Genomic DNA, 16,765 nt, shown 5'->3' with positions numbered 1-16,765 from the left:
ACGTAAGTAGTTTCTATTTCTTCACAGACTTTTCAAATGCCCCTCGTATTTATTAATATATCCATAGAAGGAAAAGCAAAGGAAAATTTGGAATGGGAAATAAAATTCCAGGGAGGGATTTTAAAGTCCGTACGAGACATTCGGCTACAAAATTAGATACTTTTTTTGTTTTACAGTTGATGACATAGAGGTGCCAGCCAGGGTGATACAGGATGCGGCGCGAGAACTTCCTTATTTGAAACGCGCGGTTCACAGCGGCTGATACGCATTGTTACGTGGGCTTCAGTGCAATCAAAAGTGCGAGACTCAACGTGCATTCAGGAAACAGTTCAACATCGCGCCTGCAGGTCGTGTTCCTGATGGGAAATCAATTGTTATGTGAGTAGACACCTTTATGGATACTGGAAGTGTGCAGAAAAAGACACTAGCATCTTCAAGAACCACCGGAACACCTGAAAACATCGAGAGAGTGAGTAAGGATGTCGGTTTCGAAGTCCCCCAAGCGATCTGCACGCAAATATGCAGCTACCCTTGCAATTTCTGAACGCACAGTGAGACGAATTCTTCATGAAGAGTCGAAAATTCATCCGAATAAACTGTCAGTGGTGCACACACTTCATCAACGTGATTTTGTTTCACGCAAAAATGCGTGTGAAGCCTTGATCGATGAGCTGCCTCACGAGGCGTTAGTGTTCTTCAGCGACGAGGCACATTATGATTTTGTCTGGCTGCGTGAATAAAGAAAATATGCGGTATTGGGGTGGCACGAACCCCCGAGAACTTTACGAGCAGCTCCTGCATACAATACAGGGTTATTACAAATGATTGAAGCGATTTCACAGCTCTACAATAACTTTATTAATTGAGATATTTTCACAATGCTTTGCACACACATACAAAAACTCAAAAAGTTTTTTTAGGCATTCACAAATGTTCCATATGTGCCCCTTTAGTGATTCGGCAGACATCAAGCCGATAATCAAGTTCCTCCCACACTCGGCGCAGCATGTCCCCATCAATGAGTTCGAAAGCATCGTTGATGCGAGCTCGCAGTTCTGGCACGTTTCTTGGTAGAGGAGGTTTAAACACTGAATCTTTCACATAACCCCACAGAAATAAATCGCATGGGGTTAAGTCAGGAGAGTGTGGAGGCCATGACATGAATTGCTCATCATGATCTCCACCACGACCGATCCATCGGTTTTCCAATCTCCTGTTTAAGAAATGCCGAACATCATGATGGAAGTGCGATGGAGCACCATCCTGTTGAAAGATGAAGTCGGCGCTGTCGGTCTCCAGTTGTGGCATGAGCCAATTTTCCAGCATGTCCAGATACACGTGTCCTGTTACGTTTTTTTCGCAGAAGAAAAAGGGGCCATAAACTTTAAACCGTGAGATTGCACAAAACACGTTAACTTTTGGCGAATTGCGAATTTGCTGCACGAATGCGTGAGGATTCTCTACCCCTCAGATTCGCACATTGTGTCTATTCACTTCACCTTTAAGAAAAAATGTTGCTTAATCACTGAAAACAAGTTTCGCACTGAACACATCCTCTTCCATGAGCTGTTGCAACCGCGCCGAAAATTCAAAGCGTTTGACTTTGTCATCGGGTGTCAGGGCTTGTAGCAATTGTAAACGGTAAGGCTTCTGCTTTAGCCTTTTTCGTAAGATTTTCCAAACCGTCGGCTGTGGTACGTTTAGCTCCCTGCTTGCTTTATTCGTCGACTTCCGCGGGCTACGCGTGAAACTTGCCGGCACGCGTTCAACCGTTTCTTCGCTCACTGCAGGCCGACCCGTTGATTTCCCCTTACAGAGGCATCCAGAAGCTGTAAACTGCGCATACCGTCGCCGAATGGAATTAGCAGTTGGTGGATCTTTGTTGAACTTTGTCCTGAAGTGTCGTTGCACTGTTATGACTGACTGATGTGAGTGCATTTCAAGCACGACCTACGGTTTCTCGGCTCCTGTCGCCATTTTGTCTCCCTGCGCTCTCGAGCGCTCTGGCGGCAGAAACCTGAAGTGCGGCTTCAGCCGAACAAAACTTTATGAGTTTTTCTACGTATCTGTAGTGTGTCGTGACCATATGTCAATGAATGGAGCTACAGTGAATTTATGAAATCGCTTCAATCATTTGTAATAGCCCTGTATGTATGACCGTTTGGTGTGTAATATCTTAAAGTTGGCATTATTGGCCCATGGTTTTTCGGAGAGAACGATAAGGCTGTGACGGCCACTACTGAGCGTTATGTTCACATGACTGAACAGTTTTTTCTTCCAGAATTTGAAGAAATGGATGTGGGAGATGTCTGGTTTCAACAAGATGGTGCCGCAGCTCACACGGCACGAACATCGATGACCGTATTGCGTGAACACTTCTCCGATCGTCTCATATTTTTGGGGGTCGATCTCCAGTGGCCAGCACGCTCGCCGGATTTAGCGCCGTGCGGCTTATTCTTATGGGGCTGTCTCAAATCTTTGGTGTATACCAATCGCCCGCAGACCCTGACTGAGCTTCAGAACAATATTCGTGTTGCTATTGCCAACATCGACAGAGAGATGTTGGAAAAAGTGGACCGAAACTTCCGATTTCGACTCTCCGAATGCACTGCGCAGAACGGAGGACACCTTCAAGATCTCATTTTCAAAACTTAATGGAACGAAACTTTAGATGTTACTCTTTGCAAAGAAAAAAAGAATTAAATTGATGTCTCTAATACTTTCTGCTTTATAAATATTATAAATAAGTAATTTCCCGCGACGTACCCTGTATAATCGCAAAAAGAGTGGAAGCAATAATTTTTTAAGCATCCTGCACATGTTAAAAACGTCTCATTTTTACAATTACACTATTATTTAAAGTTTCTAGACACAAACCAAGCTTGGTTCACTTGCATAGCAGAGTCTATCTCACTGAACAGTTCGAGGGGCGTTTGAAAAGTCCGTGCAAAAATAAAAACTACTTACGTGTTTGGGGTAAACATTTTTTTTATTTTTCGACATAGCCTCCTTTTAGACTTAATGCACTTCGTCCAACGCTGATCTAATTTGCTGATCCCTTCCGAATAGTCTGGAACCGCGCCACCGCTACAGTCGCAGGTTCGAATCCTGCCACGGGCATGGATGTGTGTGATGTCCTTAGGTTAGTTAGGTTTAAGTAGTTCTACGTTCTAGGGGACTGATGACCTCAGAAGTGAAGTCCCATAGTGCTCAGCGCCATTTGAACCTTCCGAATAATAGGAATTGTCCAAGTCTGCAATATAGCTATTAGTTGCTACAATCACCTCCTTGTTTGAATATAATCTTTGTCCCGCCAGCCATTTCTTCAAATTGGGGAACAAATAGTAGTCCGAGGGAGCCAAGTCTGGAGAATAGGTGGGATGTGAAACAAGTTGGAATCCTGTTTCCATTAATTTCACAACCACAACTGCTGAGGTGTGTGCTGGTGCATTGTCGTGATGGAAAAGGACATTTTTGCGGTCTAATCGCCGGCGTTTCTCTTTCAGCTCTGTTTTCAAATGGTCGAATAACGATTAATAATATTCATCTGTAATAGTTTTACCCCTTTCCAGATAGTCGATGAGCATTATCCCTTGCGAATCCCAAAAGACAGTCGCCATAACCTTTCTGGCCAAAGGAATGGTCTTCGCCTTTTCTTGTGCGGATTCTCCCTTGGTAACCCATTGTCTAGATTGTTGTTTGGTCTCAGGAGTATAGTAATTTATCCATGTTTCATCCACAGTGACGAAACGACGCTTCAAGTCCTGCAGATTCTTCCTGAACAGCTGCAAACCATCCTTGCAACACTTCACACGATTCCATTTTTGGTCAAGCGTGAGCAATCGCGGAACCTATCTTGCGGATAGCTTTCCCATGTCCAAATGTTTATGCAAAAATATTATATACCCATTGATTCAAGATGCCCACGGCACTAACAATCTTACGCACCTTAACTCTTCTGTCATCCATCATCGTATCATGGATTTTATCAATGATTTCTGGAGTCGTAATCTCCACAGGGCGTCCAGAACGTTCAGCATAACTTGTGCCCATAAGGCCACTCCGAAAATTTTGAAAAAAACTTATAAACTGTTCTAATCGAAGGTGCAGAGTCACCGTAATATTTATCAAGCTTCTCTTTAGTCTCCTGAGGCGTTTTGTCTTTCATAAAGTAATGTTTAATCACTACACAAAATACTTTTTCGTCCATTTTTTGACAATCACTCGACTTCCTTGATTCACACGAATGCCAAACACAAAGAAATAGACCAATATGGCTGAGACTTGGTATGCGTTCTTTCCAAAGATGCTACTAACTAAACATGACCGCGATACGCGCCAGGGGTGCCATCTCTCGGACTTTTCGAACGCCCCTCGTATGTCAGCGAACCACGCGCAACGCATCATTTCACCCAATATTGGCGAGGGTAACTGGTGAGGTACAACTGAATTTATTTTGATGAAGTCTTCTCGGGATGTGATTTCTTTTTCTCTCTCGACAACATAAGAACAGTTTTGAAGCTTTTTGATAAAACTGTTAGAAGACGAAAAACATTGCAGTGTTGCATTAGCGGAGTGCATTTGGGTGCAGGGATGAGGGGCGTGACCATTTTAATACTGCACTATGGCAATGCTTCTTCATTTTGAAAAATAAAGTCATGTAATTGTCGATTTGTTTGTCCTCGCCACGAGTCAATTAACACAAGAATTTTGTTTTCCTGCTCATACGGTTTCATGACATCAAATATAAAATATTTAACATTACATCGGTTTATTTTGTGTCTAAGTAGCATAAAAATTGCAAATAAAAACCAGGTTGCGCCTAGGGACTCGCTCCCACATGCGCCTAGGATCGCTGAAACAACCGGTTTACGATTACACCGTTTTTTTCCTTCCACGCCCGTTTAGTCTGTTAAAACCTCACAAAAGAACCGATTTCTGACGTAACCAATTTTCGTTCATTTATTTGCTATTTTCTGTAACAAACGTAGAAACTGAACAAAGACTGAAAAATTTTGACTCGTTTAGTTTCATGATATATATAGGTTCAAAATATTATATGGACAAAAAAAAAAAAAAAAAAAAAAAAAAATTTTAGTCCATCCGCCGTGGTGATATGTGGTTGAATATTACAAAAAACACCAGTATTCTTATTGATTCCAATTTTTTGAAACTCTGCCCAAAAATCATGTTGTAATCGAGGTTCATACCATTATTTGGCATTAGGAGCAGTGAGAGCTAAAGGGTGGGAACGAAGACCGAAGAACTCTATTTTTCATGCTAATTTGTCCGTTTTCACGGGCTACGAGCGGATAAAGGTAGCACATCAACTACTTTCTGTTTTTATTGTTACCATTATTTCTTTCCTTTTTTTATTATTTCAGCAGATCAGCTACTTTCTGTTTTAATTGTACACGAGGAATGAATTTTTGTTAAGTTTTTGTTTTATTACTTTAATCATAATTTCCTTCCTTTTTTATTACTTCATAGAAATGGCATACAAATCTAAGCTAAAATGTCGGAATCGGTTTTAGCCGGTCGATTTTTCCCACTTTTTTAATTACCGATCTGTACTCTTTCCGTTCCGTCAACCGCTGCCTGGAAACCACGCTAACGTAAATGGCTCATGCCTCATGCCTCTAAGCGACTCGCGCCAAAAATGTTTTCTTGCTGACGGTTGGCCATCTGTAGCTCCCGCTTCTGTCACTTTCATTTGCGGCCCAGTCGTGCATATACCATAAAAGCGGACGAAACCGGTTATAACGAGCAGGCGCGGTAGCCTTGTGGGGCTCACATCTCGCGAGTATTTGTTAACGTTTACACTCCAGCGCCGAAATTGTGTTCGTTGAGACAACTGCCTGCTGTGCAGTTTGGCATCGGAATGGAGAAAGTGAGGTTATAAGCGAAGAAAATCGATGTACAGGGTGTATCAAAAAAGACTTTGAAAAATCGTATTGATTTAGCCATTTCACCTACAGGCATGCTTTTGGTGTCATTTTATAGAAAATACATCAAGATTTTTTACCGTATAAGGTACCTAAATAAGTGAAAAGGTTATGTAGCACACATCCTATCCGAAGTCGATTTATTGCCAAGCTCGCTGCAGCACTTCCAGGCGTGACTTATTCAATTATGGGGCAGGTTTCCGTTCTGAGCTCAGATAGATCAGCTTGTAACGGTGGAACATACAAGGTATCCTTGATGATTCCCCACAAAAAAAGTCAAGAGGTGTGTGGGCCGGTGAATGTGGAGGCCATGCAATTGGTGCACCCCAGCCCATTCACTTATGTAGTAAGCCGACGTTTAAGAAATCCCGGACGTCTTACCTGTCAACACTTCATCTATTGTCCTTCAAGATGAAGCCAAGACTACGTCTATAAGTCACTTAAATACGTTTATACAAATTCTCCAAGTTGTGAAGTCCTTCTTGACACACGCTACATAGTAACAGTATGTGGGAACATGCAATGAAAATAAAGTTTATTAATGACTAAAGCAAAATTCACAGTGGTTATTTTTGGCAAAGATCGTATGGTAAATTCTTCGCACTCACAGAAAAAGTGTTGTCCAAAACATTTCAAACATCTACAATTAATTCCTCAAGAAAATGAATACAGTACTTCTAAACAAATCAAACAATATTTAGAAGGCAGTAAATTGCGCCTTTTTACTTCACCTTTTGTATTTTTTTTTATTTCTAATGTCAAATAAAATAGAAAACTGTTTTCCTTGTTAAACACATTTTTCTTTTTCACTAAACATTTTTCACCGAAAAGAGTTTACCTATTTACGTTATTTATGCACAGTGCAGCCTTTTACTTTGTTCTTCTTTTGTAAAACAAAAATACCTCTTTGCTTTCAGATACGAGATGTGATCAAAAAGAAACAAGAACTTTTTAATTTCACGGCTTTTATACTCCGATTTTCTAAATTTTTCATTCATCTTGTTGTTGCACATGTACCTGATGTGTGTATGCATTTTCAGCTGTTCTTAATATTTAATTTACTGTTGATCGGAAAGGTCAAACGTGTTTGGAGTACTCACCAAAGTCTTACTTTCGAAAAAGATGCATCAGAGAATTGGCATTAAATTTTGCTTGAAAAATGGAATTAAGTGCAGCACCGCATTCGAAATGTTGCCTGTGGCTTTTGGCGAATCTATTATGAGTATGACAAGGGTTTCCGAGTGGTATAAAAGTTTCAAAGAGGGTGGAGAAGGCGTTAAAGACGATGATCGCCCTCGACGCCCTAGCTCATCAATTACTGACGAAGATGTGGAAGAAGTAAAGAAAATGATTCTAGAAAATTGACGAATTACCATCAGAGAGCTTGCTGATGATGTCAGCATATTCTTTTACTCATTCCGACCAATTTTCCAGATGTTTTGGAATGAAACAGTTTGTTCCGAAATTGTCTATCGACCAAAAACAACGTCGCTTAGACAACTAGTTACGAAACCATACTAAAACCTATGCCCAATCGAAACTGCCTGAAGAACCAATACCGGAAAAATTTCGACAATTCGATCACATTTGAAGTTTCTTCTCACTGTTTTCTTCGATTACAATGGCACATAATATATGTCTTGAGTTCGTAAGGTCAATAAGGAATACTACCTTACGTTATCCGCCGTTAGCGTGAAGGAATACGAAGAAAACGACCGTAATTATGAAAAATTACTCATGGAAATTGCAACACGATAACGCACCCGCTCACGCCTCAATGCCTGTTTGTGATTTTTTTTTATTTTTTGGCAAAAAACGAAACCGTTATGTTGCTCCAGCTACCAACTTAGCCGGACATAGCCCAGTCCGACTACTTTCTATTCTGAGTGTCGAAGTGAACCGTGAAAGGACGTCGTTTTGCCACAACTGATGAGACAAAAACAGAATCGTTGAACGATCTGAAGATCATAACGAAAAGTGAGTTAAAAAGCGCTTCCACGGTAGGATAAAGCGCTAGCACAAGTGTATAATGACATTACTTTGAACGGGACAAAGTTGATGATGAATAAGTGATTATTGAAGAAAAAATAAAGTTCCCGTTGTTAGTTGATCACACCCCGCATTTCATCTCTCTTCTGGAAGAAAGCTAGTAGGCAAAATATCATGCCATCGTGCAACGTTTGCAGTATGTCGATAAAACAAAGCAAACAACACAATGAAGATTACGAAGACGCTTTAGTTCGAGAGCGCATTGCGAGATTGCGTTAACTTCCGATGTTAGTGTACGACGCCACACTCCACTGTTTCCGCGCATGCGCAGACTGCAGTATATTCAAGGTTGTTTAGAACTCCACACTCGGCACAGTCAATTTGATCATTGTTGTCGCTGACCCACTTGCGACATGGTTGGCGGCTGATTTACACGCAGGCACGGGACGCACACCCAAAACGAGGAGTCGGTTTTAACCAGAAAGTCGTTCGCATTAAACTGGCATAAACAGCAGACTCACCTGGCGCGCCGGCACCGCCACCGCCGCCGGACTTTCCAGGACGCTGCGTCAACGGCCTTGCCTCTGCTTCAGCCTCCATGGCCGCAGACTGGCCGTAACGGCTAGCCCTAGCGTCTAATTGGGCCGCGTTCCTATAGGCTCGCCGTCTCTGTTGATTCTGCGTCCGCGGCGGGCCTTATCGGTCACGAACGCCGACACCGCCTCGCGGTGTCTCTACACGGCACGCGCATGCGCCGTGCGTCCGACGCGTCGGCAAAGTTCATTTCACCGATCACACAGTCAGAGACAAGTTACACAACAGGTTACGCTGCTGGAAGTGGGTCGACTGTGCGCGTAATTCTCACACCTCAATTATCAAACTAATTTATGCTTCCGTGTTTTAGCATCTAGTGATAATTAGATCTGTTGCAAATATTTGATGTTGAGATTGATAAGAGCCCGAATTCCAAGTCACAGATCTCCGTTAACATCTAAGCTCTGCAACTCTCTATTATTCGGAACCGCAGAAACAGAGATGAAAACGTCGGTAAGTTGACTTGGCGATTTCTGTTTTCATTCAGTAATTTTTTACGGCACCATATTTTGGGGCAAGTCTGCACTGAGCACGAAAGTATTTATTGCACAACGAGTAAACTGTGTTATCCATCGTAGAACCTCTTCTAGAGAGCTCTTTGGTCAGTTGGGCACACTGAAACCTGAGTTGCTTGGTTAGTTTTGGGGGAGGGGACCAAACAGCGTGGTCATTGGTCCCATCGGATTAGGGAAGGGTGGGAAAGGAAGTCCGTCATGTCCTTTGAAAGGAACCATCAAGGTGTTCACTGACAACTGCCTTACACTGCATTTACTGCCTGGTGATCTACATCTACATGACTATTCTGCAGTACACACTTGAGTGCCTGGCAGAGGGTTTCTGAACCAAAACCAACTTCGTCCGAACAGGCATTGAAGGCCCGATGGTACCGACTGGTCGCCATGTCACCCTCAACTCGTAATTGTCACTCGATGCGGATACGGAGGGCCACGTGGTCAGCACACTACTCTCCCAGCTGTTTTCAGTTTTCGTGACTGCAGCCTTTACTTCTCAGTTAAGTAGCTCCTCAGTTTGCCTTACCGGGTCTGAACACACCCCACTTGGCCATAGATCTAGGCAGACCCAAGCGGTCACCCGTCCAAATGGGAGGCGAGCTCAACACTGCTTAACTTCGGTGATCTGACGGGAACCGGTGTGACCACTAAGGCAAAACCGCTGGCTGTTCAGCGAACCACTGTCATACTATTTCTCTAACGTTACACTCCAGAACAGAGGGCGAGAAGGAAGAACGCTGAAATCTTTCCCTTCTATTATTTTATTACGATGAACGATTTTCCCTATTAGGTAGGTGTCACTCGGAGGAGAAAGTTGCTGATTGGAATTTCGTGAAAAGGTCTCAAATTCAAATGGATCTGAGCACTATGAGACTTAACATCGGGTGTCATCAGTCTCCTAGAACTTACTACTTAAGCCTAACTAACCTAAGGACATCATACACATCCATGCCCGAAGCAGGATTCGAACCTGTGACCGCAGCGGTCGTGCAGTTCCAGACTGAAGCGCCTAGAACCGCTCGGCCACAACGGCCGGCGAAAAGGTCTCGCCGCAACGAAAAACGCCTTTGTTTTAATGACTGCCACCCCAACTCGTGTATCATATCTGTGACACACTCCTTCCTATACTTCGCGACAGTTGATTGCTATTCAGTTGCCGGCCCGTACGAACACGTCTAGGTTACTAATACTTTTGGACATTTCCTTATGTGAACTGACGCGAGCCTGTTCCTGGGCGACAGTAAAACTCTACAGATTCTATCGGGCAAGATGTTTCTCACAGCTAAATGTTCACGCAAAATCGCTTGTACTACAATTTTCAACAGGCTTAAGAACGCCACAATAATACCGTAAAGACTCTCGTACACGATCAAACAATTTGCCAAGCTTCACATGTTCGTCAAATAATTTGGCAGTGTGCTGCTTTGTCGGACGTGTTTGTCAACATAGACTGTGTCTGTCGTATTTGAGAGCAATTTTGATTGGTGGCCGATCTGACAAGCAGGTTTCGCCGTGTACACTTAACATTTGTCAAATAAAAGCCAGTTGCTCACGGGTTTTCGAGATGACAGACTGTAGGGCGTTTCGCCGCACTGTTTGAGCGAAAACGAATCTTTGTTGCTGTTTATCTCCTTGAGTCGTTAGTTACCACAATTATGGAAACTAAAATCAAGTAATTATGGACAATATAAAGAAAAAAAAAATCAGCAGTCTACGGCAGGATTTAATTTCGGCCGGAACGGCGTTCCGGCACCTCCGAGGGCTTTTTTTGTAACTGACCGTAACACGGCACTAGATATTTAAAATAGTACACGTAGGCGAGGTGCTCTCTCTCTCTCTCTCTCTCTCTCTCTCTGTGTGTGTGTGTGTGTGTTTGTGTGTGTGGACTGTGAAATATACACAAGGAAAGAAGAGCTTAGTTCCGCAGTTGCGATCGGCACATATCGGTAATCTTCGTGTCGGCTGTTATTTATACGAGGGTGAGTCGAATGAAAACCTTAAATATTTTTTAAAACATTATTTATTGTGCAGAAGTGGTACAAAGCTGTATCACTTTACAACATAATCTTCCCCACGCTCAATGCAAGTCCTCCGGCGCTTACAAGGAGCAAAAATTCCTTTAGAAAAAAAATATATTGGTAGTCCGCGCAACCACTCATGCACCGCGTGGCGTACCTCTTCATCTGTACGGAACATCTTTCCTCCCATTGCGTCTTTGAGTGATCCAAACACATGGAAATCACTTGGAGCAAGGTCTGGTGAGTATCGTGGATGAGGACGACACTCAAAATGCAGGTCTCTGATTGTTGCAACTGTTGTACGGGCGGTGTGGGGCCTTGCATTGTCATGTTGCAAAAGGACACCTGCTGACAGCAATCCACGTCGCTTTGATTTTATTGCAGGCCGCAGATGATTTTTTAGGAGATTTGTGTATGAAGCGCTGGTGACAGTGGTCCCTCTAGGCATATAATGCTCGAAAATGTCGCCTTTTCGTCCCAAAAGAGAGTCAACTTAACCTTCCCTGACGATGGTTCTGTTCGAAACTTCTTTGATTTTGGTAATGAGGAATGGCGCCATTCCTTGCCCGCTCTCTTCGTTTCCGGTTGGTGGAAATGAATTCAGGTTTCGTCGCCAGTAACGATTCTTGCAAGAAAACCATCACCTTCTCGTTCAAAGCACCGAAGAAGTTCTTCACAAGCATCAACACGTCGCTCTCTCATTTCAGGAGTCAGCTGCCGTGGTACCCATCTTGCAGACACTTCGTGAAACTGGAGCACATAATGCACAATGTAGTGTGCTGACCCATGACTAATCTGTAAACATGCTGCAGTGTCATTCAGTGACATTCGTCGGTTTTCCTTCACTATGGCTTCAGCTGGTGCAATGTTCTGTGGAGTCACAGCTCGTTGTACCTGACTTGGACGAGGAGCATCCTCCACTGACGTCACACCATTTGCGAACTTCCTACTCCATTCGTTGACTTACTGCTGTGACAAACATGCATCACCGTACTGACCCTTCATTCGTCGATGAATTTCAATAGGTTTCACAACTTCACTACGCAAAAACCGAATAACAGAACGCTGTTCTTCCCTGGTGCAAGTCGCAAGTGGGGCGGCCATCTTTATAATGATACTGCGACGGTATGTGTGCATCTGCACTATGCTGCCACCTACAGGCCATACTGTACGCTGTTTGTAGCACGCTTACCAACTTGCAGAATAACTGTGCGGAATTTCGATTTGTTATTACAAATTTAAGGTTTCGTTTGACTCACCCTTGTATTAAATTACGTTTCAAAAACTTGAATTTCAGAAAAACGGTTTGTAAAAAAATGATTTTTCCTTGTAAGTTTCTATCAATAATTTTATAAATCGAAATTTGATGTGTGTGTGGGGGGAGGGTTGCAAACTTGGAAGAGGTGCGTTCCGGCACCTAAAATTTTAGAAAATAAGCACTGGTATGCACACAGCGTACAAGCGAGAGTGCAACAAAATAATATTCTCGTTTAACCCTTCATTCATTGCTCCACATGTTTCCAAAATATCATCGCTCGCGGCGAGAACACGGCAAGTGCCATAAGCCGATTTACCAGACACTTCACTCAGTGGAAGAGGGGTCAAAATAAGCGAACACGTGTCTCGGATTATCCGTACACATTCGGCCGTTCCTGAGAAAAACGACGGTGACAGTATTCGAGGTAATTAGTGGGCCTTTTAGCGATCAACCAGTCCAGTCGAAGCGGTGGCACAGCGTCTTGCGTGGCGAGTCCATACTTTTTCGCCCCGTGTTCGAAACCTAACTAGTATTTTTATTTTTGTTTTTCATTTACCTACCCACGTACGTACAAAATAACCAGGTGAATGTTTTCAGTGTATACTAAAATAACGTTGTCGTATTCGTCTACTAATTGTATGTCTGCTGAATGAATTAAAGAAAAGAAAAAAGAAAAAAAAATAAATGAATGGAAAAATTATTTGAAATTGTTTTCAATGTAATTCCTGTAGTGTATCTGGATTAATAAGCAATCGGAAGCGGCAGTTTTCGGAAAAGTGATCCGCTATGCGTGGTTTGCTGTGAAATTATCGCCCAACGCGTCAAATCTTCAACAATGCTAAAGACGCTTCTTTCTCGAGTGAGATTCATACAAAGAAACGTTGCTGTGTCAAACTTACCTCCGCGCGATGCTCATGTTGTTTGGAATTTCTATGTTTCGAATGTTTCTACGATCGGTATCATCCAAGAGAGTGTACCAAATTTTCCTGAAGTATAAACATGAGAATAAAGTATAAGAATTAGGAATTGATGTAAGAATTAAGTATAAGAATATGACAGTTTAAAAACACAATCCACACATGTATTACATAATAAATGTATGATACTGTAAAACCCAGTTGTAATTTTATAATTAATATAACTCCTTTGTCTCCCCTAAATTGATAAGAAACATAAATAAATAAAGACAATATTCTGGTTTCGAACACGGGACGCGAAAAGTGAGATGCTGAGATGCTAGTCGCTATGCCACGAGTTTATTGGGCCTAATATGGCACGTAAATTACATCTAAAACTGCGACGATCGTTTCTTCAGAAACGGTCGAGTTTCTAAGAATAAGCAGCGGCATTTGTTCGCTTACCAGAACGAAATTTTCACTCTGCAGCGGAGTGTGCGCTTATATGAACCTTCCGGGCAGATTAAAACTGTGCGCCGGACCGACACTCGAACTCGAGACCTTTGCCTTTCGCGGGCAAGTACTCTACCAACTGAGGTACCCAGGCAAAGGTCCCGGCACACAGTTTTAATCTGCCAGGAAGTTTCATGTCAGTGCACGCTCAGCTGCAGAGTGAAAATTTCGCTCTGGAAACATCCCCCAGGCAGTGGCTAAGTAAGGCATGTCTCCGCTGAATCCTTCCTTTCACGGCTGAATCCTTCCTTTCACGAGTGCAAGCTCCGCAGAAGAGCTGTGAAGTTTGGAAGGTAGGAGACGAGGTATTGGAGGCGGTAAAGATGTGAGGAGCGGTTGTCAGTCGTGCTTTGGTAGCTCAGTTTGTGCCGGCACGGTAGCTCAGCGTATTAGCGTGTTCGGTCAGAGTGCCGAGTGTCCGCCCTCTGAAAAAAAAAAAAAAAGTTGATAGAGCGCTTGCCTGCGAAAGGCAAAGGTCTCGAGTTCGAGCGTCGGTCCGGCGCACAGTTTTAATCTACCTGGAAGTTTTATTTGTATTTTGTCTTCTGACCCACTGAACGAACTTTCTGGGAAATGGGAAATATGGTTGTGGCACTGGCAATATTGTCCTCCTCACTGTTTGAAATCTACACAAGTTGCCAGATATATCAAAGTTAAGGATAATCGTTCAGAAACTTGAATAGATTTTCGTATAGCCGTGTCTTCTTTTCCTATTCTGTGAAGCAGTTGTCACACTGCTCAACTGTTGCAATAGCTGTCTACAAGAGGTTCTACCATAGATACCGTATAACATTAGCCGTGATGTCGAACTAATTCTAACATATTATTGAAAGTTTGACTTCTGTTCGGAGAAAGTTGATGGTATCACCGGTTCTGAGTGGAAATATTTACTTTGGTACATTTTAATGGGCTCACGTTTGACAAAGCCGTGAATGGGAAACAGGGAATTTGACAAACAAGTCTGATAGTTTACAGATGCCTTAAGTCATATGCAGCGAATGAAGGAAAACAAAGTCTAAAAAATGAGATTCACAGGAAGTCCAAAATCGCTAAGGAGACATGGCTAGACGACAAATGTAAGGATTTAGAAGCATTTTCACTATGGGAAAGATAGACACCGCCTACAGGAAAATTAAAGAGGCCTTTGGGATAATGAGAAGAAACTGCACCAGTATCAAGAGCTCAGATGGTAAACCAGTCCTAAGCAAAGAAGGGAAAGCTGAAAGGTGGAAGGAGTATATAGGGAGTCTATACAATGGACATGAAATTGAAAGCAACATCATAGAAAGAGAAGTGGACGTATATGAAGACGAGGTGGGCGATATGATACTGCGAGAATAATTTGATAAAACTCTGAAGGATCTCAGTCGAAACAAGGCCCCGGGGTCGACGATATTTCGTCAGAACTATTGATGGCCTTGGGAGAGCCAGCGATGACAAAACTTTTCCGTTTGGTGTGCAAGATGTATGAGATAAGCGAATACCCTCAGACTTAAAGAAGAATGTAGTAATTACAATTCCAAAGAAAGCAGTCGCCGACAAGTATGAAAATTACCGAGCAGTTGCTGACAAGTATGCAAATTACCGAACTATCAGTTTAATAAGCCATGGCTGCAAAATACTAGCGCGAAATTTTTACAGAAAAATGGAAAAACTGGTGGGAGCCGACCTCGGGAGAGATCAGTTTCGGTTCCGTAGCAATGTAGGAACACGCGAGGCAGTACTGACCGTACGGCTTAACTTCGAAGATTGATTAAAGAAAAACAAACCTGCATTTATAGCAATTGTAGACTTAAGAGAAAGCTTTTGACAATATTGACTGGAATAATCTCTGAAATTCTGAAGGTAGCAGAGGTAAAATACAGGGAGCGAAAGGCTATTTACAACTTGTACAGAAACCAGGCGCTTAAAAGAGAAGCAGTGGTTGGAAAGGGAATGAGACAGGGTTGTAGGCCATTCCTGACGTTATTCAGTCTATATACTGAGCAAGCAGTAAAGGAAACAAAATAAAAATTTGGAGTAGGAATTAAAGTTCTGGGAGAATATATAAAATCTTTGACGTTTGCCTATGACACTGTAATTCCGTCAGAGACAGTAAAGGACTTGGAAGAACATTTAAACGGAATGGACAGTGTCTTGGAAGGAGGATATAAGATGAACTTAAACAAAACCACAACTAGGGGCAATGGAATGTAGTCGATTTGAATCAGGAGATGCTAAGGGAAACAGATTGGAAAACGAGACACTTAAAGTAGTGGATGCGTTTTGCTATTTGGGGACCAAGTAACTGTCTAGACTGGCGAGGGCAAGAAAAGCATTTATGAAGAAGAGACATTTGTTAACATTTAATATAGATTTAAGTGTTAGGAAGTCTTTTCTGAAGGTATCTGTCTGGAAACATGGAACGATAAACAGTTGAGATAAAAAGAGAATAGAAGATTTCGAAGTGTGGTGCTAGAGAAGAATGCTGAAGTAACTGACGAGGAAGTACTGAGAAGACAAGAAATTTGTAGCACAACTTGGCCAAAAGAAGGGGTCTGTTGATACGATACGTTCTTACACATCACCAATTCCGTACTGCTGGGAAGTGTGGGAGGTAAAAATCATAGAGATGAATATAGTAAGCAGATTCAAAAAGATGTAGGTTGGAAGACGCTTGCTAACGGTAGAGTAGCATGGAGAGCTCCATCAAACCAGTCTTCAGAGTGAACACCACCACTACAATAACGAGTCATAAGCCTATCACCCTTAGCCATGTAACGCACATCACCGCTGTTACTTGGCGCTTTAGTCTGGAACCGCGCGACCGCTACGGTCGCAGGTTCAAATCCTACCTCGGGCATGGATGTGTATGATGTCCTTAGGTTAGTTAGGTCTAAGTAGTTCTAGGGGACTGATGACCTCAGATGTTAAGTCCCGTAATGCTCAGAGCCATTTGAACCGCTGTTGCTTGGAATATCACCCGTTTTTGGGCGACCTTCACGAAATTAGTGGCTGCCGAAACCACGACCTTTTCACGAAAGTCTGCACAGCAATGTTG

The 16,765-nt window shown here is 42.7% G+C and overlaps 1 protein-coding gene across 2 annotated transcripts in view; it reads right to left on the bottom strand.

The window, feature by feature from the left end:
* Positions 1–16,765, bottom strand: part of LOC126456818 (sialin-like) — a 198,290-nt gene that overhangs the window by 109,772 nt on the left and 71,753 nt on the right. Inside the window, exon 1 of one of the 2 annotated variants that reach the window (XM_050092613.1) lies at positions 8,456–8,600. The exons of the other annotated variant lie outside the window; for it this stretch is intronic. Coding sequence (XP_049948570.1) covers positions 8,456–8,534 — 79 coding nt within the window. The 5' untranslated portion in view covers positions 8,535–8,600. Of the gene's footprint in view, positions 1–8,455; positions 8,601–16,765 lie in introns of those variants that run through there. 2 annotated transcript variants of the gene reach the window in all.

Source organism: Schistocerca serialis, chromosome 2 (assembly GCF_023864345.2).
Source record: "Schistocerca serialis cubense isolate TAMUIC-IGC-003099 chromosome 2, iqSchSeri2.2, whole genome shotgun sequence".
NCBI classification, from domain to species: Eukaryota; Metazoa; Arthropoda; class Insecta; order Orthoptera; family Acrididae; genus Schistocerca; species Schistocerca serialis.
This window is presented reverse-complemented; position numbering and strand designations above follow the sequence as displayed.